The sequence below is a fragment of the Vanessa tameamea genome, chromosome 5, assembly GCF_037043105.1.
Source record: "Vanessa tameamea isolate UH-Manoa-2023 chromosome 5, ilVanTame1 primary haplotype, whole genome shotgun sequence".
Lineage (NCBI taxonomy): Eukaryota > Metazoa > Arthropoda > Insecta > Lepidoptera > Nymphalidae > Vanessa > Vanessa tameamea.
Window position 1 is genome coordinate 13,702,025 of NC_087313.1, and position 25,396 is coordinate 13,727,420.

General features: G+C 34.7%; 3 protein-coding genes across 5 annotated transcripts in view; 2 read left to right on the plus strand and 1 right to left on the minus strand.

Moving 5' to 3' along the window:
* Positions 1-1,310: 1,310 nt before the first annotated feature.
* LOC113404442 (uncharacterized) lies at positions 1,311-10,015 on the plus strand. Of its 3 annotated transcripts, none has more exons than XM_064220871.1 (9): positions 1,311-1,476; positions 1,848-2,219; positions 2,436-2,523; positions 6,061-6,247; positions 6,374-6,516; positions 6,655-6,787; positions 7,059-7,168; positions 7,582-7,642; positions 9,757-10,015. In XM_064220871.1, the coding sequence occupies exons 2-8, from the start codon at positions 1,861-1,863 to the stop codon at positions 7,591-7,593; spliced, it is 1,032 nt and encodes a 343-aa protein (XP_064076941.1). In that variant the 5' UTR covers positions 1,311-1,476; positions 1,848-1,860; the 3' UTR covers positions 7,594-7,642; positions 9,757-10,015. The 3 variants fall into 3 exon arrangements, with proteins under 3 accessions (XP_064076941.1, XP_026501112.1, XP_026501110.1); XM_026645327.2 differs by having other exon boundaries at positions 7,582-7,615; XM_026645325.2 differs by lacking the exon at positions 7,582-7,642.
* A 511-nt stretch (positions 10,016-10,526) lies between these two features.
* LOC113404503 (uncharacterized) lies at positions 10,527-20,321 on the plus strand. The gene is made up of 13 exons (XM_026645423.2): positions 10,527-10,921; positions 12,160-12,245; positions 13,801-13,903; positions 14,852-14,991; positions 15,324-16,116; positions 16,618-16,705; positions 16,981-17,106; positions 17,398-17,563; positions 17,844-18,019; positions 18,156-18,285; positions 18,678-18,834; positions 19,338-19,480; positions 20,091-20,321. Exons 1-13 carry the CDS (start codon positions 10,624-10,626, stop codon positions 20,208-20,210), a joined length of 2,526 nt encoding a protein of 841 aa, XP_026501208.2. The 5' UTR covers positions 10,527-10,623; the 3' UTR covers positions 20,211-20,321.
* Positions 20,322-21,660: 1,339 nt separating this feature from the next.
* Positions 21,661-25,396, minus strand: part of LOC113404472 (uncharacterized) — a 49,178-nt gene continuing 45,442 nt past the window's right edge. Inside the window, exons 10-15 of the mRNA XM_026645373.2 lie at positions 25,110-25,275; positions 24,645-24,724; positions 24,071-24,296; positions 23,285-23,459; positions 22,920-23,062; positions 21,661-22,141 (exon numbers count right to left, since the gene is read on the minus strand). Of these exons, the coding sequence (XP_026501158.2) occupies positions 22,013-22,141; positions 22,920-23,062; positions 23,285-23,459; positions 24,071-24,296; positions 24,645-24,724; positions 25,110-25,275 (919 nt within the window). The 3' untranslated portion in view covers positions 21,661-22,012. The remainder of the gene's footprint in view (positions 22,142-22,919; positions 23,063-23,284; positions 23,460-24,070; positions 24,297-24,644; positions 24,725-25,109; positions 25,276-25,396) is intronic.

The window sequence follows — 25,396 nt, forward strand, 5'->3', positions numbered from 1 at the left end:
TTTGACTTAAACTTTTGGGGTTAAGTTTTAAGCGTAAAATCAAATTGTCAAACATGACGTTATTAGATTGTCAATTGAAAAAGAAAGCCTACCACCTGTTTTGCATTATAAATTCTCGTTAAATATTTTAGGTTGAAAATAACTAAATATTTAAAATAAAAGGCTTTCAGTATCGTGGATTAGGGTGAAATCAAGATTTAACTATATGAGTACACTGTAACATAAAAAGTTCTTGATTTTCTGTTAACTAATATAGATATTCAAAAATATATATATTCATCTTATAATTCAAAAAATAAAATTTGTTAATAAACATAACATAAACATGTTATTAAGCACATGAAGGTAGCTTTTTTTTTGCACGCAATTTACACTATAATTATATAAAATAAAAAAATATAATTAAAATTAATAAGTACATAATCAGTGTAGAAGCTTTTCTTTTAAGATTCTACTGTACAGTGTAGACGCATTATTGCCTACCGACATGCGACTATTGGGAAGTCATAGCGTTAAGTAAATTTTGCAGGATACATTAAAATTTTAATAATTATTATATCAAAGAAATTCATTTTATTAGTATCTTAATTTCTATTTCATTTTTTCTGGAGTGCATGGAAACTTCTGTTGTAAAATTGGCACAAATCATACCAGAGTTAGAACGCGTGCATCTTAACCGATGATTTCGGGTTCAAACCCAGGCAGGCACCACTGAGTTTTCATGTGCTTAATTTGTGTTTATAATTCATCTCGTGCTCGGCGGTGAAGGAAAACATCGTGAGGAAACCTACATGTGTCTAATTTGAACGAAATTCTGCCACGTGTGTATTCCACCAACCCGCATTGGAGCAGCGTGGTGGAATATGCTCCATACCTTCTCCTCAACGGGAGAGGAGGCCTTAGCCCAGCAGTGGGAAATTTACAGGCTGATTATGTTATTATGTTATACCAGAGTTATTATAATCAACAAAAAGAAAAACAAACAAACAGGGTAACTTTATCTATAGACAGATAATAAATCACAAACCTATAATGTTCAACAGTGAGTAGTTAAAATTTTATAGTAGTTAAAGTTGTCGTGTTAATTTCATGTTCATTTTTTTTAATGTTCAAAGCTTTGTTTTTTACTTTGAATTAGTCAAATTTTCAAAGACTAATCGAGTCAAAATTATATCAACTTTTTTTAATTTTCTAATTAAAATAAACAAATTGGGAATTTATAATATGTCTTCCGTAATTTGAGTTTAAAATAATATTTAATATTTACCATTGTCATACGGTATTTATTTAGTATAAGCTGGCTACATTTAAGCGTAATACACAAGCGGCAAGCGCTTTACTCTCAACTGGCAACATCATTAATTAATGGCTGCGCTTGCGTGATGCCGGGTGCGTGTTATTTTAAGTTGTAAAGTGGCGTCGTTTTACTGTGTAATTGATATTTATTTGATAATAAGATTAATATAATATAAAAAGGTAAGTTATATGTTATAAGTATTACCCAAAGTTTTAGGATTAACTTCTTTCATCCCATAACAGTGACTTAATATGGGTGTAAGGTTTCGTGAATTTTCCATTGAACGCCATGCTTCATGGCGCGCTTGATTGATATCGATAATTTCACCGTTATAAGTTTATCTCTTACAATTACCTGTTAACAACTATAATGTTAAGCAAATTTAGTCTAAATGGCATATTTGCTCTTTTTTCGCGGGTTACGACTTTGTCCTTGATGCTAGATGGGCGGCAAACGTTTTTTGTTGTATATGTCACAAGTTATGTTTCTACATGGCGGGAAATGGCTGTCCATTGATAAAAAAATTAAGATTGGTTTTCGTAATTTTTAGCTATAAAGCAAAAATGGTGGCTCAAAAGAAAGGTCGTGGTGCTAAAAACCAGGGCGCCAAAGCCAAAGCGAATCAGCCGACTCAGGAAGTACCTGAGGCCGAAGTCGCAGAGCCCGTAGAGACCGATGAGAACAACGGAGATGCTCAGCCAGAGTCTGAACAAGTGGAAACTACGGGGGCCGAGGAAGCCACCGAAGAACAAACAGAAGGAGAACAGAATCAAGGCGATGAGGCAAAACCAGAAGAACAAAAAGAAGACAAAGTCGAGTCGGGTAAATTGCTAGTGGAGAATCTCCCGTCGAGCTACCTCTTTGATTATCAAGAAAAACTCAAGGAGCTGTTCTCCAAGCACGGTGACGTCGTCAGCGTCAAGTGAGAATCTTAAAGTTTATGATCCTAATAAAATTAACATGTCGTTCTGATAACATTCAAATATCAGTTCCTCAATTTTTGGTCAATTTTGCTTTACTCTTGCATTACAATTTTTATTAAAAACAATTTATACTGTTCTCTGGCTGAAAACATGCTATGAACATATTGGAATATTATTATGGAGTATTAATGAGGGAAATTTTTCTTTCTTTTTAGACGTGGTCCAATCATTGTTACTGAACTGACCACGACTCCGACATTATCGGCTATAGTCGAATTCAAAAACAAAGATTCTCTGGAAAAGGTAAACAAATGATTATTAACATTATTATTTTAAAATTTTTATTATTTAGATGACCTTAATATTATTGCCTTCGAACGTTAAAACCTAGAAGGCAATGCTTTAATTTAAGGCTAGAATTATTTTTTCCAAATTCCTAGAAATCCTAATGTAAAGTATGAATGACTATTTGAATGTTTCTCTAATGGCTGATCTTCTTCTATCAAGCATTTTTTTTTTAGAAAAACTTGCTTTTAAAATACCATAATATAAAAAACAAAAGATTGTTATTAAAATGTCTTACAAGTGGGAAATCAGTCAATATGTGTATTTTGTTTTGTATTCATTTTGCACAGTTTGTTTATACTTTCAATATTTTTAACTAGCAACATTAACAATATTTAATTATTTAAACAAAAATATATATGTATATATATCTTTTTCTTTAATGTTGTTAGTTACAATTTTTGTTGTGTGTTCATTTCACAAGTTTCATGGTTCATTAAAATCAATTACTACACAACCAGCAGAACATTGCCTCCTTATAGGTCTTTCAAGTTCACTTCCATGGTTAACATATACTATACACAATTTTATTAGTATTTTACACATGAACTTAACACTAATTCAATGTTTTATAGATCTATTAACTTAAGAAGCCACATTATTAAATAGGCCTATATTATTTTATAAATCTGAGTGTATTCCAAATTAAATCGCACAAAACTTTTTTTTAATCTTACTTAATTATAGAGGGTTTGATCAAATATGATCATTCCACCCGCATTGGACATACACAGTCTTATTACGTCATACATAATTATCTATGCTTAAAGTGCAATACAAATATTTATTATTTTTGTTCTAAATTATAGTAAAGTTAAATTATTAATGTATATATATATTAGGGTGTCCCTTATATGACCAGAAAACATTTTTATTGTTTTTCACAATGCATAACCTCAATTTTTTTTATAAATGCTAAAACATACTCAAATATGAAATTTCATCTTTTAACATGATCACAACCTATGCCGACCAAGCTATAAAGTTTATTAAGTCATTTATTTAGCTGATAGTTTTGTCCGCTATAAAACTAACATAAATATATATCAAACTATATATAAATACAACAAATTAAGTGAATAAGAATTAAAATAAAAGAAGATAAACATTATTCTTTAGTTAAAAACATAAAATAATAATAATCAGTCAGGGATAACTGATCTTTAATGTAGTTTTTTACAGTCTGCATACAAACTTTTATGTTCCTGGACATAGTACAACAAGAATTGTTTTTACTCTATTTCAACTGTAATAATTCAGTTAAAATCTTGCATTAATTTGACCGGCCTTTCAGCAGTGTCATTTACAACGATCAAACGTCTTATTCTTCTTTTAGTTTCCAAAAAAGTAGCATTATCATTCCAAGAAGAAAACTGTCGTCGATAAGTAGTCGAGAAAGAAATTGTTTGCTCTTTTCCGATACAAAATCATCTAGTGTTAATAACAAAAATAAATACATCAAGTAATGTAAAAAAACGCACAAAAAATTAGCTTATCGAACAATTTATAGGTCAGTTCTTCCTTGGATGAAATGTTTGCCAAAATCTGAGTTTTTATCCCTGTTTAAGTTGGCAATTACTTTCATCTGTAATTATCTTCATCATTAAAAAGTGATACAGTGACTGTCTCTCCACATAAATACCATGAGTGATAGCTAAATTTGCTTATATAAACTTTATAATTTTTTACATATATTTCATACTCTTTAAGCGCCTTTAAGAAGCACACATTATGGCTAGGTGCTTTAGTCGCCTTAGTGCATTCGAGCCAAGGTTTAACAAAACAAATCAAAATTATTCTTCTATTTTATTCTTTATTCAAGTAGACCATAATAGCACTTTTGAATCGGCGTGCTGCCACTGGTTCGGAAAGTAGAGTTTACCAAGAAGAACCGATAGGAAACGGAATAGTTAGTCTTTTCCACTTCAATAAAGTACAATTAAATGAATATATATATTCTTCTTGTCAATCATCAAATACTAAGTCACCTCTTCTTTATCATTCATATCTTGTAGGAGTTATGTGTTTTTTAACGTGAAATTTAAATTACTATTAATAAAATTATAAATAATGAAATGACTACATCCATCTCTAAGAATGATGTTGAATCATTTGCGAATTCGGAAACTAGGTGTTAGAAGTTTACCTTTCTTCCTCTTGCCCATTTAATGATGGTCTGGTCACTGCTTTTTCAAGAGGATGTATAATATTCTAAATATATGTAATATTGTTGTCAACATATTGTGTCGCAGCTTTAGCAGTTTTAACTTTCATATTTCATCCCAAAAGTCTGACTTCGTCAGGTCCATTTTTCTGAACGTCAGTTTTTATTGCTTCTGTCCTGGATTTTTTTATCTTCATAATAATTCTCCGAACCGAGGATTTATTAATTTCTGCTCAGAATAAGCGCTTCTAAAACCGAATGAAGAATATAAACGGAGTCTCTTATGCTTAATGGGCAAAGATCTACAGCTGCGACAAGTTTAGGTGTTATGACATTATTTCCACCTCTTTTAGGGTCAGAAATGCCTTCGTCAGAATTCTTGCTTTGAACTTTTCGATTACATGGTAATTTTGCACCTTTTATTTGATGGCTAGGCAGTCCGATAAGGAAAATATTGTGTTTATCACTTCGCAATCCTATCGACATATTTATAATATATATTGCAATAAACAATAATACACTAATAATGTAAAAAATAACGTAAAAAATGACAAATAAAATACGTAGTTAGAGGTCGCAGCGGAACTAGTATGGAGAAGTTTAAATCGCAAGTCGGCACGGGTTATCGTTAATAAATCGGGCTTATATTTTTTTTCCAGACAACATTGGGTTGTTACTTAAGTTTTAAGAAGGTATGCGTAAAAATATATCGAAGTTGAAATTTAAGGGACACCCTAATGTATATATATATTTAAATAAATAAGAGATTGTGATATTTAATGTATAAACCGCGCGCGATCAGAATAGGATGCGACCTGGGACTGAAACGCGCGGAAGCGTCGGCAAACTCTCGTCGGTGACTCGCGAGACGTTGTTAGTAATCTGGTGATAAGATTATTCTTAGATCAGAATAATAAGTAGAAATAGGCTAATTTTTGAAAAGTTAATAACGAGGTAACTCACGGTCAACGTACATTACATACAAACACTTAGGCATAATCGGTTGAAATCTTGTTTCCTCTCATTGGGCTTTGATTCAATTCACAATTTACAATTTTTTTGTGAATAATAAATACATTTTCTCCTTCGCTCGAAATATCATTTTCGATGTACTTTGACAGAGTATACAGAAATTGACAAAATAAAAAAAAATAATAAATTAGATATATTTATTTCCTATATTGCATCGAGGTACAAAATAACATTTTAATTAAAATACAAACATACATAACATGAAAGATACAACAAGTATGGAAGCTCGTCAACTTAAAAACATCACACCCATATCACCCCTCCCCCTCCACCGAGCGCACTAACCGGCCGCCCCCTAGGCGCTGTCGGAGAACGGGACGATGCTGGACGGCAGCGCGATCTCCGTGGCGGCGGAGTCTCGCGCCGAGACCGCGGTGCTGGTGGGCGTGCCCTACGAGGCCAGCACGGACTACGTGCGCCTGCTGTTCTCGCAGTGCGGGGACATCGCCCACGTACACGAGTTCAGCAAGACTAAGTATAAGATTTGTAAGTACATGTTTAAATTATTATTATTTAAAGTATTTATTTATCTTTGTTTAAAACAGGTTATTGTTATGTACTGTTACTCTACAGACAATCAAGTAAAGCTATTCTTATTACTTTTGTGTACAGTGAGAGTAACTTTCCATGAGAAAGAGGCAGTCGAGAAGGCTCTGAAGCTAGACCGAGAGTTACGCATCAACGGCTTCCTCGTCACCGTCTCCAAGTATCGGGATGAGGACGAACAGAAAGCGCATTCTGCCAACACCAATAAGGTACTACGCCGATTATATATATCAATGTCTTATATAGTATGCATTTATGCCCCATTACCGTGTTTCCTTGATAAGTAAATAGAGTAAGTGTTACTGGAATAAAATAATGTCATACTGATGGGGTGCACGGTTTACCAGAACAAGCGGCAACACGCGCAGCAGAACCGCAACACCAACGCCGGCAACAACGCGGGCGGGGGAGCGGGCGCCGCCACGCGCGCCAACTTTCGCCCACGCGGGGCCGCGTTCAACGCCAGGGGGAACTTCCGAGGTTCGTGTTACACCATGATATGCTATATGTCCATTCTTCGCCAGTAATAACGATGTTTTGTATAGGATTACTGAACTTTATTAGTTTAACTCGTTTATAATATTGTGTTATTCCTTTTCTATTAAAGATTTTATATTTTACATTTATTATGAAGTAACGTATACAGGAAGTACCTAAGATCATTCGAATAGCTTGTACCAACTAGGTTTTGTCCATTTGTTTATTAAAATGAGTACAATTAAAAATATAACGTGTGCGTGTCGTCGAACAGGAGGACGCGGGCGCGGCTTCGCGGCTCGCGGCGGAGCGTTCCCGCGCGGCGGCTTCGCGCCCGTCAACACGTACCTGCCGCCCGCGCACCAGCCCTTCATGGGCCGACCGGTACCTGCCCACGCCCTACCCGCTGCCGCCACTCCGCTGGCATCCTGACCGATGCGAGCGGTGTCGCGTCTGATATTATTTTCGTATTTTAGCAACAAAACATGTTTCATTATTATTATATTATCATTGGGTAAACTTTTCTAGTAACAAGATCGTGAAAGTGAGTGACCTTGATAGCTTGGGGTATTTTGCAGTTCTAACTATTTATACATATATTTACAAGTTTAAAAATATTCTCGAACGACATTTCGATCTAGTTCTTTGATTTTTTTTTCATTTCATTCACCTCTAGTATCATATTTGCATTTCTATATAAAAATGAATTTACGTATATTTAAAAAGAAACGAATGCATAGAAAATAAAAAATAATTTAAAAGAGATATGCATATAACATTCTGTGCATTCTTTTCAGAACTACCTGTAGAACATAAATCCAGAACAAACAGGTAACTTGAGAAAAACATTCATACAAGGTACCTAAGCTATGCAATGTATGCAATTTTACATGATAACACACCTTGAGAATTAAACAATCCCCTTCAGGCCGTACCAAGTAAAAATATAATTCCAGAGTTCACTATGCTGGTCTTAACATATCTGAGGCCTTTTATTTCTGAACTGATTGATCTTAACTGTACATTATAGAAAAAAACAATGCAACAAAAATTAAGTTACTATTTGAATTCCACAAAACTGATTTCAGATCCGAATGCACTTGTTTTGACTATGGTAAAGTTAAGTTAATGTGTTGGATAATTTTCGATACTATCTTATCGATCAATAATACAGTCGAAATTTTCTGAATTCATAGATGTCCAACCTATACTATCACTCAAAGTCTGTTCTATACACAGAAAAGAAAATAATATAATATAGACAGCGATATTATGCGACCGAGATTATAATAAATCCGTCGCCATGTTAAATTGTACTTTATTCAAATAAAAATAGTCAAATGTTCATAGAAAGTAATAATAATATATACAGACATATTAATAATACATTGGCAACTTTATTAACTGTAGCCCAGTACTTTATTGCCTATTCATTAGCCATCAAAACAGGTATAGATCTTATAAATAAATAACAAATCTTTAAACAACTTGAAGCATTTTACGTATTATAATCAGGGTTTAACAGCTATCGTAGTTTCATCAGCTATACTGACAAATTATAAAAGCTAAACTTTAGTAAAATAAATATATATAAAACCAACAATGTTAAACACTCATTTATTTAATCTCCAATACTAACAATAAGTTTCACTTTAAATTACGACATGTATTATTTTCAAACATATTACACATTACAACTACAAATCAATATACAAAACATTGCACTTATTATACTTTGTTATATTATGTTTTATTATAGTTTAATCGCAAATTCATAAATTATCCACACAAGCACAATCTAAAAATAACTATGTTTATATAAGGAATAATGATACCAAGTACTAGTTTTACTTAAATCCAAAGCGCCTCTCCTGTAGGATTTCCTTCGCTAGGGCACCGAATAAAGTGAACTCAGCATCTGTCGATCACGCGAAGTAAGCTCGGTGCAGATGTCGTCGCCACTTGTCAAAACAGGCTAGCCAACTTCGTACCGAATACATTTTTATTATAATATTAATGGCGACAACATATACATGTAATGTATTATGTCAATTGTTAATTTTAAAGTGTAATACAAGTGTGCATAGGCACACTAAATAATGCTGTTAATGACAACCGATTTCTCTGTCCGTTTGGCAATTAAGAAAAAATAATTGGCAGCTACGGTATATCTTTTGTTTAACCTCAAAACATGTTTGGAAAGTTGTACTCAAACACTTACTATAATTGCTCCTAAGCCTATTCATGTAGGCAGTGTTAATCGACCGATAAATTTAACAAATTAAAGCAATTTAAAGATTTCATGGCGAATAGTTCAATAGGTTTTAACTTGTAGTGATTCATAATTAGTGGCACTGAGATTATTTTTTTCTACTTTTACCTATTTATCTATTACATAGGCAATAGGATTTTTATTGTTTTTATAAAATGTGTTTAGTATTGTCTATACAAAAATACATATAATTTAATTTTTCAATGACTTTATGACTCACAAGTAAGGTCAGTTTGATCATAAATATTTTTTACATTATTTTTATAAACAAAATATCGGCAAGTTTGTGTTAAGCCAATTGAATTATAGATAGCCGTGAATATTTAAAACAGCTTAACAATAATTTGAAAGGTTATAATGTTATTTGTACAGGTTATCGTAATGATAACTAGTAGAATAAGACCGAAATTATTGTGATAATTTTTATCTAATTATGTATATTTATGGATATTTCCGGTATAAATGGTCTTCTATTTTTTATTGAGAAAAAATTTTTTTTTTCATATTTTGTGGTATATGTTGGGGAGTAGACGTCTAATTTGTTTATAATTAAGGTCTTTAGACGGAGACTTAATGAATACAATAGGATCGTGATATTATAAGCCACAATCGTACTTACGTGTTCTTATTATTCTATAGGAATATTACGAAAAACTTCAGGATCGCATATTTAATTATATATATTTTTTTCCTTTTACAGCAAGGCGGGTTCATGAACGATGGCCAGCGGCCGAACAAGCGACTCCGACAAATGTAACCTCTTTGTAAAGTATAATAATAACAAGTATTGTGCGTCGTTTTATGTCGTGTGTGTGTGAGTGTGCGCGTCCTACAGACAGTCAGGCAGTGACAGATCGCAGTATCAGATAAATCTAGCTAATTGTATTTACTAAGTACATGAAATAAAAATAATTGTAAACTATTGTCTTTTGACAGATAATAAATAATTACTAACATTTCGCCAATGTTTTATTTTTCTCCTTTACAGTAAGTATTATTTTATAAACGATAATGCACCAACTTGAACTGGAGCAGCTTGGTGGAATGTGATGCAAACCTTTACAACTACTTTGTAACTACTATAAAAAACAATTAGTTGCTTACATAGCTTAATTACAGTTTAATTTTCTATGATTAAAATAAATGTTTTTATTTATTTTGTCTTAAGAGATAAATAAGTAGTCTAGTACTTTGCCTTAACTACTCTTCATTTTTAAAAACGATAAAAGGTATTTCGTTATCAGAATTATTAAAAATGAATTATTCATAAGCAAATAAATGCAGATCTTTATTTAAAAAAACTGGTACGGAACACACCGTCCATCATCTTGCGAGTCCGATCTTCCGACAAGCCTAATGTTGGTTTCGTAATGATGATGTTTACAAATGCATTATAAAACGGTTGTTAGCATTAGAAATTACGCTCTCCTTACATTGACTTTGAAGCTATAGACTGCGTGCCGCATGAGGATAGAAGTTACTATTGTTTCTGAACGCAACGTGCGCGCACGCTTGGCACATTTATAAACAAATCAAAGTAAAAAAATAATTATAAGATTATGACATAATGAAGTTGAAAGTGATCGTAGTGCTTTTGACTTTTTTTTATTTTGTTAGTAGTGCTAAAGTACACTCACGACAATATGTCGGTGGTTTTAAAAAGGAACCGTTGAAGATATCCAAAAGTTTTCGTTCTCGCGGAGAAGTAATGGAGAATTTATTTATCATTTTTGATCCATCATTCTTGGCGTATGTATGGCCAAAAATAAAAAACGGTGTGCATTTGAATATCGAACCTTCTTGTTGGGACGATGTTAGTGTGTTTTTAAAAGACTTGGCTGAGGGTCGATCCTGGGCTTACAGAGGTAAGTTCAAACAATAATTTAATATCGAATTTTGTTTACTGTAACTGAGAATACAATATAAAACATTTATTATATTATCAAACAATTCGTAATGAAAAAGAAAGGTAAAAATCTTTCGGCTAAAAATTTATTCCTTATAAAAATATTAGGAAATGTTACAGCATATATACATTGTATATCGTGATGTTAATCACACGCATCAGTGATTGAAAGCAAGAGTTTTCATTCGTAATTAATGCAGTAATTGTCATATAATGTCAACGACTCGACATTTATTCTTATGTGCTTAATTACAACACTATAAATACGAAATTTGCTTGGCAAATTTGTACCTCATACAACGCGTTGCTTATGTTAGAAAAAAATCCTACCTGATATTAATGTTAATTGCGCTCGAATTATTACCGATTGAATATCTCGTGACATCGATTGTATTTTTTTAATCTAATGAATAAGAGATTAATCAATTAATACATATGCGTTTTTGCGCACATTTTGAAATAATTTTACGTTATTTTTTATACTCGATAAATACATCACCTGTCGGTTTATAATATATATTTGATTGTCTAGATCGGTGATCATAGACGAGTAATAAGATTTTGTTTAGTGCCGTGCGTCCGTATATATCTCACTATTCGATAAAAGCATTTTCTATTAAGTTAAAGCTTACCCCATAAGGCTCTACTGTGAGCAGCATCGGCTTTAGGGACAGAAAGTCCGGGCGACTAGTGCCAAAGGATTTGACTCATCGTTCGACAGAAGAATCAGTTAAATATATATATTATAAACACAAATTAAGCACATTAAAAATTCTGGTATTTGTTCGTTTCAGCCGCAAGTTTTCTTTACACTGCCCCTATATAAGCTAAATATAAACTTAAGTTAACCAAATATAAGTTACATATAATTATTTAATCTTTCATATAAGACAACTGGTAGGATCCAGACTTATTAATAAAATATTTGTCCCCTCTGAATTTTCCACCCTTGAAATAGTTTCCCTGTTTTTCTGCGGTCGTCAGGCCTCTCGTTCCAGGTCTGTGTTACTATTCCGAGTCGTGGTTTCATTTTGGGGACTTGTTTTCCTTCGGTAAAGAGTACCTACGACGTAAACTGCCCACTTCCACAGCTTGATTTAACTATTTATATGTTTATTTATTTGGAATCGAGAACTAATGTATCTTTTTCTTGCATTTTCTTTAGACAAGATAAACTTTTAATATGTTTTTTCAAAGCTGCGGATGCGTCTGGACGATACCAATCTGGGCTCTTCGAAGGAAGGCGATTTTGGCTCGGCTCAAAAGAACAATGTCTCTTATTGGTAAGTTGATTTAAATTTGAAAGAAATAATAGAAACTGATACAGTTTTGAATATTTTCATTTGTATGTATTAAAACTGTTATGTCATGACGCTGTTTTTTGAAATATCATTTGCATAACTTGTTCAACACTATTGAGAGTATTTAATTTAGAACAACATCTTTTCTATCTGATTTACTCATATTTATTTTATCTATTCTAATATTATAAATGCGAAAGTAACTGTGTCTGTCTGTTACGTCACGATTTATGACGGCTAAGCCACTGTTCTGAATGAAATTTATAATAGAGTTAGTCTGGAACGTGAATAATGATTAATGAAAATAAATTATGAGTTTTATCCAAACTGAATCCGTAAATGTGAAATTGAGTTTGTTTATTTGTTATACTTTCATTTATTATAAACTCGATCATCATGACATTATATATGGGTACATGTTGTCAGAACAGAAAAGGGCATAGGTTGATACCCTGTGCACACAAATGCCCCACATAAAAAAAAAATAAAAATAAAATAAATATTGGACAACATCACATACATTACTCTGATCCCAATGTAAGTAGCTAAAGCACTTGTGTTATGGAAAATCAGAAGTAACGACGGTACCACATACACCCAGACCCAAGACAACATAGAAAACTAATGAACTTTTTCTACATCGACTCGGCCGGGAATCGAACCCAGGACCTCGGAGTGGCGTACCCATGAAAACCGGTGTACACACTACTCGACCACGGAGGTCGTCAAGATGTCGTCACATGTAGACGGAGCTGTGGAAATTAGTGGAGAAATAAGATATGACGTGGGTGTAGTTGGGGGGAAGAGCCGGTGTTATTTAAACTTAACTATTTTAAAATTGAAAGTACGATTTCGAGCATGTAAAATGTTAATTTGGTTTTTATAATAAAATTAAAAAAAATTTAGAGATACCACAAATGTTAAATGCTACTATTTTGTATTTTATTCTTATTCGGTATAATAGTTTATACTACGTACTATTCGGCCGAATGTCGAAAACCGTTTAATTTCTTAATAAAATAAACTTATAACAGAAAGCTAATAATATTTTTGTAAGGCAAGAATAGTCTGTAGTTCATATTTTTTTTCCAAAAAGCGTTGTTTTTTTAACTTTGGTACTGTTTTGCGTGTGTTATTGTCCAAGTATCACTTCGAATGAAAACAATTTCATTCGTTTTTCTAGGAATTGCATTTATATTTAAAGCCGCATTTACTTTTCTCAGCGCTAAATTTCGCTGATTTTGTCGTTCGTGGCATCTCTACAAAAATACTGACTACGGATCATTGTTATATTATAAATTCGAAAGTTTGGAGGCATATCACTCAATGGTGCTTAGCATAGGCCAATCGTTTCTATGATTCGATTTTAAGGTAAAATAAGACTTTATTTGGATAGATTTTATTTCTTCAACACATCAAAGAAAACATTATTTAATATTTAATTTAGACAGAGCGATGCGGGATACTAAAAAGTAGTGTGAAATGAGATATTAGTTATATATTTTATTTAGTTTAATTAGACGATTTCCCATCGCAGGATGAAAAACATAAATCTTTGGAAACAAATCGGACGTGGGGCGAGTTTTACAGCGGCGATTATCTCAACGCCCTGTTGAGGAGGGAAAAGGAGTTTGGAGGGAGTAAGTATTTATTCTGTTTAATCATTCGTTGCAACTGTACTCAATAGTTGAAATCTACATATATATGAATGTTGATACCAAAATTGGTAAGGTAAGGTATAATTCAAACGAGGAGTTTTTTTTGTTAGAGTTTAATTTAAAAAAAATCCTAAACAAAAATACATACTATTTAAACTAGAAACATACAATATTATTGTAATATAAGGAACTGTGATACGCAGTTTCACGTTCAATAAATTTATACTATTAACATGACAAGCATAAACGTTCTTGTACTTCAAAAATGTAATCTTCATTTAGCGGTTGTATAATATAATGTTAGTTAAAATTTTATGTCATCATTTTATATTCGCGTAATCAGCTGTTATTGATCTACTGATATACGATTATATAACAAACTCCTTTAGAAGAAAAGTATCAATAATTCTATAGCTTTATGAATTATTTTATGAATAAATTAGAAGGCTCGGACGTGGCTGCAGTGATTCTGCAATTATAATATTAAAAATTATTTAATCCGATTCGTGCGCCATTTTATACGTTGACTTTGACGCCAAAGTTCTTCAAGTATATGACAAAAATAATTTTACAGACTTCGGCTCATCCGGACGAATGGCATAGGAAAGTCATAAAGGGACAAAGAAGGAAATATTCACCCTAACTGTTAATATTAATATTAAGTGTAAGCTGTCACGTCTTAACCGCTCTGTGCCGTTCTTAACCGATCACAAAATTGACCAAACACCGTAAACGACTTACGGTGCAGAAAAAGGTTTTTAAACATGTGGTTTCGCTTTTCGTTTGAATAGTGAGTGAGCACGGAGCATTACATGGACATACATCTTAGATCCTGTTTGCTGCACATTGTTGCCTGTTGCTTATAAATGGGCGACTTTTTGTCTACTATCCTAAAATAATTAAAAAAATTACTTGTTGAACTTTTCGTAGATATCGAAGAGTGGCACTCGCTATTGCAGCGTGACGAGCTGATGCGCCGTGTTGTTGAGGCGGACAACGAACCGCCCATATCGGTGTCCTACACCGCACTCCAGATCATGCTGAACGTCACCAAGTTCACTATGCCTAGCGTAAGTTACTCTTTAACTACCTTTAGTAAATATGCTGAAAATAGTACAACTTATGTTTCAATTTATGTATTTCGTTAAAGAGTAGAGACGTGAAAAGGTGGGTAGAGCACGGGGTTTTTCACCGAATAGTTAAATCAGAGCATACACAAACGAGCTTTTAAGTTCTTTATTTGTATCTAAATAACAACGCGTTTGGCGATAGTTTAATTTAAAAAGAAAGCTTCCTTTTTTCACTTTCGACTGTCACGCCAAATTCATAACGAGTATTTAGAATATTCATAGTTATAGTAAATTGAATTAATTCAAAATAATTTTATCCTCGCATTTTACAGTCCTATGAAATTACGCTCGGGCTGTGCCTTCCACGGACGTGTGTAGCAGAAGATGTCGTTTCTATAATTAACTTCTCCATCATGCTTAATGACAACTTGAAGAGCAATAAAACAGTTTCAAGGGCCATTAAAATAACTTCCCTGAGACACGTTGAGAGTTCATATGATATCAAAACGGACATCGGAGCTGTTACATTGATACTAGTTACGTTAAGTCTTGTTATGCTGTCAATCATAGCCACAGTCGTAGACTTAGATCTTGTGAAGTTGAAACCCTATACAGCGACAAGCTTCGATTTGCAACAATACAACAACGATGATAGAAAATTAAATGGAAAGAAGACTAATGTTCTTAAACCTATAAGCGTAAAAGATACTAAAATGGAAACGGAAACTCTATCGATGAAGAATTTGAATGAGTTGAAGAGGGCGATGAGGGAAAAGGCGATACCTCCTTCGATTACGCTCGACGTAATGGCAGCGGAAGGAAAAGCGAGTTGCAAGAGATGTGGGAAGTACAAGAAGCAATGCGTGAATCCTATGCAAATGGAGAATGTTCCTCCCTGTCCGAGGGTTAAATACAATTCCTGTGCGAGTCTCACTACTGAGTTCAAGAGAAAGAACGGTGTTTGGAAGAACTTGCTGCTGAGTTTCTCTTTGAAACATAGTTGGATGAGGATCTTCAACACGACGATGGCGAATAAAGATTTAGCGATGGTGCACGCGCTGAAGATAATTGCCGTCCTGTGGATCATCTTCGTGCATGTTTCGGTCACTGTTGACAGTCTTGCAGGTAAGCTAGATTTTGTAACATTATTTTAAATATTTGAATATAATTTTCATTATTTATTTTTTTATTTCATTCGAATTTAAGAAAATTAGTACGATCCGATATTGAATCTATTGAAGCACACTATTTCATTGATAACTCCAAGTAAAACCCTTTAAAAAAACAAATAAATCTGAAAAAACGGCGAGAGAAACTTAGCGATTTTTGTGCACTTGAGCACTTGAGCACAAAAATCGCTAAGTACGCAGATGCATTCCCTATTCCACTCCCGCAATCCGATGGTCCGGCGGTCCCGGTCAGCAACATTACTCTCAGAGGCACGGCAGCTCTTTAAAATTTTTCAGATTTCAGTTACGAAATATAAACTCAAGTTAAGCTGGCTGTTAGACGACGGAGGCTGTTATTACAATTTAATATGAATTTTGCTTATGTTATTTATAAATATTACATTACATTACATATTTACATTCAAATATGAATTATTCGTAATAATTTCGTTTTTAGAAAATGGCGGCGATGTCAATGACTATAATAATGTTTATTACATATTATCGACCGGGACTCTTGCGTTTGATACGTTGTTTTTTGTCAGGTAATATTAAATGAAAATAAAAGTTTAGCTTCATCTTCTTAAATGTATTTTTGTCTCAATCGTTTTCTTTTGTCAACGATTAATTTCTATTTTCTATTCTTTTTCTTATTAACTTCTAAAAAAAAAAAAAACAGAATGACGTTTCGTTATTAATTATTTAATATTAATTTGTTATAATCTGTCTTTCGTTTAATTTCACTTTCTTTTAAATATTTTGATTACAATTCGTTTTATCGCCTTCAGCTGTCGAATTAATTAAACTATTTATGTTACAGTGGTCTATTCAGCGCGCAGCACTTCTTCTACTTAAAGAGTCGTTACTCCGAAGAGTTAGTCAAATTAGGGGGCATCTGTGGGCAGAGTCTGCAGCTGCTATGTTTTATTACCAATAGAGCTATAAGGTTAGTAATTATTATATTTTTTCGATTTTTCTTGAACAAATAAATTACCTTTTGTGATTTAATTGTTTTAGTCCATAAATATACACTGGTCAATGAATTCGCGATATTTTCTGAGACACGTATGATATTGACTATATTTTACGATACTTGCGCGGTTATATTTAAATAGGGGAACGTTTCTTAATTTAAAAATAACATATAATTTTACAGATATATTCTTATATATCGCATATATTCATCATAATGATATCATAGTATAGTATAGTAGACGACATCGTGCGATTGGTCCAGGTTGCTGCCAACGTACATGTACGCCACGTTCCTGACGTCGATCCTCTCGCGAGTGTCCCGCGACACCGCGGTGTTGTCGTTGCCCGAACGCGACTACGACACTTGCGACAGCTACTGGTGGAGGAACCTCCTCTACATCACAACTCTCTACCCCAAAGAGGAACAGGTTTGAACATCTTTTCTTTTTTCATATATTGATAAATTATAGTGTTTTAATGTTGTTTCTAACTCTTTGATGCGAAAGTCAATTACCTGCGCTATAAATAAAGCAATTATTTATAAAAATACCTATTGTACGTCAGTGACCGATCGACTTCGAGTTACGGGTAATGAGCCGTTAGTTGTATAAGTTCTATCGTCACAATATAAACTTGCAACTTCTAAAACGAAACCGTTTTAAATGACGACTCATTAGCCATATTCCAAACATTTCTGCAACGTTTCAGTGCATGCAAGTATCCTGGTACCTGTCAGCAGAGACTCAGATGCATATGTTCGGAGCCTTGCTCTGCCTGTTATTGGCTAATAAAAAGCGTAGAACCAGCGCTGTACTGGCGGTCACGGTGCTGCTGGGCGCTACAGCGTATGATGTCGTCACTGCTTACTCGGATTACGGACAACGGTAGGTATTAAATACCTATTGAGCTCCTTAAAAATATCTTCTCATATAGATAGAAAGTCAGAGAGAGCTTCCGAAGTAAATGATCGTGTAATGAAGTAGATCAATCGTTAACACAGTTTTCGGTTGAATTTTTCAGCGTCCCCAACGCATTCGTGCTGTACTCCGTGATTATCAACCGTCCGTGGTCGCGCGTGGTGCCGTACTGCGCGGGCGTGCTGGCGGGCTGGCTGCTGCACGTCGCCGACGGCCAGTGCTGCGTGTCCACCGTAAGTGCCGCAGGGCGCCGGCCCCAATGCTGTCGTTCTACGGCTGGTGTGTTTATGGGAATATGTCGCATTTTCAGGTTAAGATCATCAATGTGTGTGTATTGTAAGGATTTGTATGGAGGATTTTTTTTAGAAAATCCACCGAAATTATAAAATATGACGTTATAGGATCCACAAATAACGAATTGACTGACTGACAGGCTGAAAGACGACGAACGACCTAAACCCACTGAATACAGATTCAGCTTAGAAAATACACACAGTTGTTCATTTGTTAAGTAGCTTATGTAAATACGAATTCACTTGAGCGGCGCGGGGGCCTGTCGAGACTGGTCGCTAGTTTTTAATATTACATCGATATAACAAATAAAAATAAAAGTTCTTTTTTTCAGATAACATCGTACTGTTTCTGGATAGCGACAGTGGTCACAATGACGGCCTCGCTGACCTTGCCCCTCGTAGATACGAGCTGGATCACGGCCTGGGTACACCTGACGTGGCCCGTCGCGTTGTTATGGCCTGCGCTAGTTTGCGCTACGAAATATTCTGGTAAGCGTTTTGTATGAACATATCTTGTTCTCATTTTATACAATAAATATTTACATCGGTACGGGTTTCGAAGAATTTAAGGTATTTATATTGTAGAATAAATATTTATGAAGGGAAACAATGATGTATTTTTTTTTTCATAAATTAATTATTTTTATTTGTTTATTAAAAATAAATAAAAAAGCGCTTAACAATGTTTTCCTTTTTTATAAAGATCAGGCGGCAGTTAGCCTTAAAAAAATGAGGATATTTTTGACAGCTTAATTTGTTAAATAGCCCACCGCTCGGTAAGCATCGTCTCCTATCTCGCTGCGCAGAATACAAGCCATGATTTTATCTGACTACGTTTCCTCCTAATTGCTATTTTTGCCGAGCACGAGACAAACCATAGACAAAAACTGGAGCACGGTAAATATTAGGGCGTAGGACCGAAACTCACGACCGAATTAAGTCCGAGCCAGCTGAGGCCCACGAGCTCTGACGCGAGTGGCGCGGGGTTGCAGAGTGGTCGCGGCGCGTGCTGTGCAGCGCGGCCGCGTCGGGCGCGAGTCGCCTGTGCTGGCCCGCGCTGCTGCTGCACGGCGCCGCCGCGCGCGCCGCGCTGCTCGCCGCCGACGCCGCGCTCTGCTCGCGGCTCGCCTGCCTCGTGAGTGTCGACACACGCGCGCACACGCAAACTCACTAATACACACAACACACACACACACACACACACAACACACACACACACACACACAACACACACACACACACACAACACACACACACACACACACACTGTATTCATATACATTCACGCACGCGGAGTTTAAGACCGAAAATTTAACTTGAAAATTCAGTAGTACTTACAGTGGGGTAGCTAGGTGGATGGAGTATCGGTGTGGAGGTATCCAGGGCTGAATAGATCGGGCCTCACCCCAAATTATGTCCCCTTAAATTGATTTATTGCTGTTAAAGTAAAAATACATTGACATAAAAAAAAATAAAAATGAATAAACAAAACGCAGTTTTGCGATTTACCAGGGCCCACTTCAGATTTGGGGTCCTGGTGCATTGGCCCACTTTACCGATATGCAGATTAGGTATATACACCACTTTAGGGTTTACCGATAGGTAGATACACCACTGGGTTTGAATCCGCAAATAACGGGTAAGCTTCATGCGATATTACCGCTGGGCCATGTCGGTTCCTTCTTATCCTTATTCTGATTCTAAGTTTGAAATAATAAACTAACAATGGTTTTTTTATTTCTCAGATTTGTTACTTCGCGGGCTCCACTTTAGTGACGCTCGTTGGCGCCCTCTGTCTCTCCCTGCTGATAGAAATGCCGGGCTGTTGTCTCCTTAGAAGAATATCAGACTACACATACCGATAATTTAAATAGGATTTGTTAATTTGTTGTGTTATGTTTTGTTGTTAGCTTATGTTATTTATTATTTAAAATGTATTTTAAAATTAATGTAAATAAAACTTGCTTGTAATTATACCACCTGTACCATAGAATGTGTTTTTTTTAAATATTTAATGATAATTTACGGCAATATTTTATGACAGTGATGGAATACAGTTTATAAAACCTACAAATATGGCTCTTTTTTTGTAAGAAGAAGCAATGCATGTTGACAATAAGGGTATTTATGCAAGTTTCATGTCGAAGAACAAATTTAAAATGACTTTTATTTTTTTATTAATATGCATATCTTATACAGATAAACGTTCCTCTTGACTCATTCTATTTATTGTCCGTATTAAAATCCGTTTTGTTGTAAAGAGTACAGACGGCGGAAAGTGATTTTCTTTTTGATATTTTTTTAGTATCTGCAAAGGAGTGAAATTGTGGTATTATGATGGTAATTTTTAGTAAATCTATCTTTATCATGGCAACACTTAATGGATAGTATATTAAATAAAAGACAGTTTTTTAATTTACATTTTTATAAAAATTCGTTTGATAAAAACTTACGACTAAATATTTACAGCTTATTTACATAATACGAAGCTTACATTTGCGTATGTACATTTTTGGAGAACCTTTTTAAAATTTTTATATTAATTTTAATCTACAATAACATAAGTTTGTCTAAATATACCACATAATATAAAAAAATAAAATAATTTTGGTCCAAATTATTTCATAACTTAAAAGATATATATAATTTTACAAATCAATCAATTTAATAATAATGTTATAATGCTAAAATGCTGGCCATAATTTTTGAACTAAACATTTAGATAACAACATGAATCCAATAGTATGAAAGCCAGAATATTAGCACTGATATTACACACTTGATTCCCAGACTTCTTATTTGAATAAAAAATCTACTCAACGAATTGCTTAAATTCATAGTTGCACTTGTTCCAATAAATTTTAAAATATTTTGTACACTGTAAAAAAAAAAAAACAAATGTCAAAACGTCAAAATAACCTTAAATTTTAAAGTTAAGTTAAAAAGTTAATTATTCTCATTCGTGTCTTCTCCACCCTACGTGACATTGGCGAGATAATCTGTGCCCTGTCGGCACAATTAAAAGCCATTACACTAAGAATTGAATTGAAAAGTTAATTATAAAATGTATATAGCATTACCAATTCTATGAAAATGGCCATACACAGATGTTTTATTAAATGAAAATAAATAGTGTTGAGATTCCACATAACCGTAATAGTTAAATAAAAAACTATAATATATGGTAACAAAAATAGGCTGTAAGTTTGGAGTTGGAGCTACCAACTATAAGAAAAAAAAAAACGGATTAAATTACGTTTCAACCGATATTTACGCAGTCTAACTGGAATTACAAAATAATGTATTATTTTACTATAAAGTAATTAGCTTATCAATCAGCTACATATTAAACTATAAGACAAGAATATTTCATTTCATATTTGGATTAGAATCAGGATAACACAATTGAATAAGGATTTCAATTTATAAAAACATTTTTAGTAAAAATAAGAGATTAATTCCATTTGACATATTATGTAGTCATATTAATTATCATGATTTAAGTGAGGTTTATTTTTTTATAATAAAAAGTAGCTCTAAAAGATTTAAAGCTTTTAAATTCCATATTTAAATAACAATTCCTTACATTACACGCAACCTTGTAACTGTAATACTTTTACGTTGTAAAAGTAATTTATTAATTTAAAACGTTATATTTAATTTGTGATCACACTCGGTGGGGTTTCTTCTGCGGCGATAATATCTTGAGCATAGTGACGATTGGAGCCTCGAACGCCACAGAGATGACAAACGCCAGGAAGTATGATATCACAGTCAGACCCAGGAAGAGTACAAACTGAAAAAAGGTAATTTTATTATTATCTTTATTACTATTTTATTCGGAACAGTTTTTTGAAATGTTTATCTAAATTTAAATATAAAGGGAAGATGTAACTCAAGGTAATAATTGTATTAAGGTCGCATTTACATTTTTTTTACATTAGCAGCCTGTAAATTTCTCACTGCTGGGCTAAGGCTTCGAGGAGAAGGTTTGGAGCATATTCCACCACGCTGATCCAATGCGTGGAATTTCGTTGAAATTAGACACATGCAGGTTTCCTCACGATGTTTTCATTCACCGCCGAGCACGAAATGAATTATAAACACAAATTAAGCACATGAAAATTCAGTGGTGTTTGCCTGGGTTTGAACCCAAAATCATCGGTTAAGATGCACGCGTTCTAACCACTGGGCCATCTCGGCTCTAAGGTCGCCTATATTTATAAATTATTTCTAAGTAAAAGAGAATGGTAATATGTCTTTTATTAATAGTAAAAAATAATATGGGCCATATGCTACTCAAAAGTTTAACATATTCAGTTCTAGAAAGCTCAATATAAATAACACGAAAAACGAAAGCAACTGTCGATATCTAGGGTCGTTATGATCATCACAAAAAAAAGACACGCTGAGTTTCTTTCGCCGGTTCTTCTCAGGTCAGGGTGTTTCCTTTTCCGAACCGGTGCTAGTGTTTAATTTGACTATCAATAAGTAAGTGTAATGCTTCTATGTTGAATAAAAGAGTTTGAGTTTGAGTTTGAGTTTGACTAAAGAATGATCAGTGATCGACTCACCACAAGCAGCTCCCCCAAGTGTATGGGGTGCGTGAGATGCATGGCGACGTAGCGCAGCACGACGGGGTGCACGAGGTAGGCGCAGTACGTCACGCGCGAGAACGGGTACAGCACCGGCGCCGACAGCAGCGGCCGCACCCAGCCTGCGCACGCGCACTCGTATATCATGGGGTAAGGGTTACATTCGGGAGAAACGTAGGTTTTTTAGTAACTTAACCGAAACAACATATAGAGACTCAATTCACCTTATATAATATTTATATAATAATAAATTAAGTTCCGATTTTATTAAGACAAGTTAACCGGTGAGGAGTGAGATAAATCACCAAACTTTATATGAAGGTTGCCTTTAACTAGTATCTCACCTCCGTGTCCGGTGGAGCAAGCGATGATGACCCAGCCGACGCAGGCAGCCCACAGCGAATGTGAGAGTGCGCTGTAGATGGCCGCCGACGTCACATCCAGCTCCGTGCGATACAGGCCGAAGATCAAGAACAGCAGCGTCAAAGTGCACACCGTCCAGCCGACTGACGCCCATATCTGAGAAAAGGGGCATTCATGAATAACGGCTGATAAAATATAATCCATGTAAATTATTTTTTGTATGGGTAGGTGACCAGGCAGATAGGCCCCTAGATAGTAAGTGATCACAATCCCCAATAGACATTACCGCTTTAAGAAATATGTACCTGTATGTATCGTCACATCACCAATGCGGCGCCAGCCTTGGGAACTAAGATGTTATGTCCCTTAAGCCCTGAACTGAGGGTTATTCGCTCTTTAAAACCTAAAATGTCAATACTAAATACTGCTAGTAGACGGTAGAAATATGTCGAGAGGGTCTATAGTTAGGGCGGATAGTTTGGCATTAAAATTGGCAAGGCATAAATAAGTTGCCAGGCACATAGTGACATTGGCATTAATAGTAAATGGCTGTGTATGTCATACAGCTAGCTAACGCTCCTCTCCTCTCGAGATGGTTTGGAGTTTATGAATCATGCTGCTCCAATGTTGATAGATATACAAATGACATATATTCGACACATGAAAGTCCTTACGACGTTTTTCATCGCCCCAGAGCACGAGATTAATTAACCGGGAATAGCTTTAAAATTTCCTTGCAAATATAAATACTCTAAATAGAACCTCACCCTGCCCATGTTGATCTTCAAATTAGTTTTAAACAATATCCATCCTGTGGCCATCCCCACCAGGTAGGGTCCGAGTCTAGTCCATGGCTTGTCGTATATCTTGTCGAACTGCGTGAAGGGGTCTTCGCTGTTCGGTATGTGCTGGCTGCTGTACGAGACGAAGCCCGTGGTGATGAGGGACGACAGGAAGAACAGGCCCGTCAATATCACTGACAGCTTGAACTGACTGGAATTTATAGAAATACATATAGCGTTATAATATGGTTTAGATTAATACGAAAATATGTTATAAAACACTTCAAATTTCGGTTTTGCAGGTGTGGATTCAGGGTCTACATAAAACTACATTGAAGGAGAAACATACAAAGACAAGTTCTTGTTTCTCTGGATGAGGAACATTATAATTTCGTAATTTTGGTATTGGCTTTAGGGACAGCGTATGGTTAACATGTGCAAACACATAATAGTTACTAAATATAGGGAAGAGAATACGCCGAATGGAGCAAAAATAAAGAGGATAAGATCAAGGGAATGTGAAGTATTTATAGCTGATCAATGGTTTTAGATTGCGTACCTTGTAGCGAGGATTAGCAGTATAGCGCTCACAGCGTAGAACTGCGTGTCGTCTGACAAGTACCAACTCCACAGCATGCACTGAAAATACGCAAATCTCTTAGATTTCGGTTGTTTCTTCTACTTCTCTGAAGATAACTATCTACTGTATCTAGTGTCAACAGCACTCGTTTTTATTTTACAATTAACTTAAATAAATTTATTATATATAAAAATATTTCATTTAAAATTATTTGTTTACGATGTTATTCTCTATAAATTAAAAACATAATTTAAATGCGGATCTGTGGCTGTATACATCCAGCAGTAAACCACCTGACACGTGCAGGTATTTGCTGACAAAGCTAAACACGAAATAGTGTAAAAAAAAATGTGATGTTTTATTATTTCAAATTAATATCATCGACCGTCGTCCAGGTTTTCACCTCGGGTCTTAAAGTGTGATGTTCTTAAATGTTTATCTCACCATTTGCTCGACTGGGAAAAGAGTATTGATGTAAAGCAAGTTCCTCCACCAGTACTGTGGGCAGGTTTCGTGATCGTTCGCCGGCTGCTCGAACACGGCGTTGTTCGCGAACCACTTCATCGTCACCTCCACCACGCCCAGCATGAAGAGATACGGCGCGGTTAATCTAAGACAAGTAACAATTCATATAGCCTTAATCACAGTTTGCGAATTTGGTACCAAGTACAAGTGTGACATACATACATACATATAAACATATAGTATGTCATTTCCGGGAAAAGGAATAC

Coding starts and splice junctions, on each gene's coding strand:
- LOC113404442 (XM_026645325.2), top strand. CDS start 1,861: ATGGTGGCTCAAAAGAAAGGTCGTGGTGCTAAAAACCAGGGCGCCAAA. Junction 2,524..6,060: donor ACAAAGATTCTCTGGAAAAG/GTAAACAAATGA, acceptor GCCGCCCCCTAG/GCGCTGTCGGAGAACGGGAC. Junction 7,169..9,756: donor AGCCCTTCATGGGCCGACCG/GTACCTGCCCAC, acceptor TTCCTTTTACAG/CAAGGCGGGTTCATGAACGA.
- LOC113404503 (XM_026645423.2), top strand. CDS start 10,624: ATGAAGTTGAAAGTGATCGTAGTGCTTTTGACTTTTTTTTATTTTGTT. Junction 17,107..17,397: donor ATTACCAATAGAGCTATAAG/GTTAGTAATTAT, acceptor CGATTGGTCCAG/GTTGCTGCCAACGTACATGT. Junction 18,020..18,155: donor TACTCGGATTACGGACAACG/GTAGGTATTAAA, acceptor TGAATTTTTCAG/CGTCCCCAACGCATTCGTGC.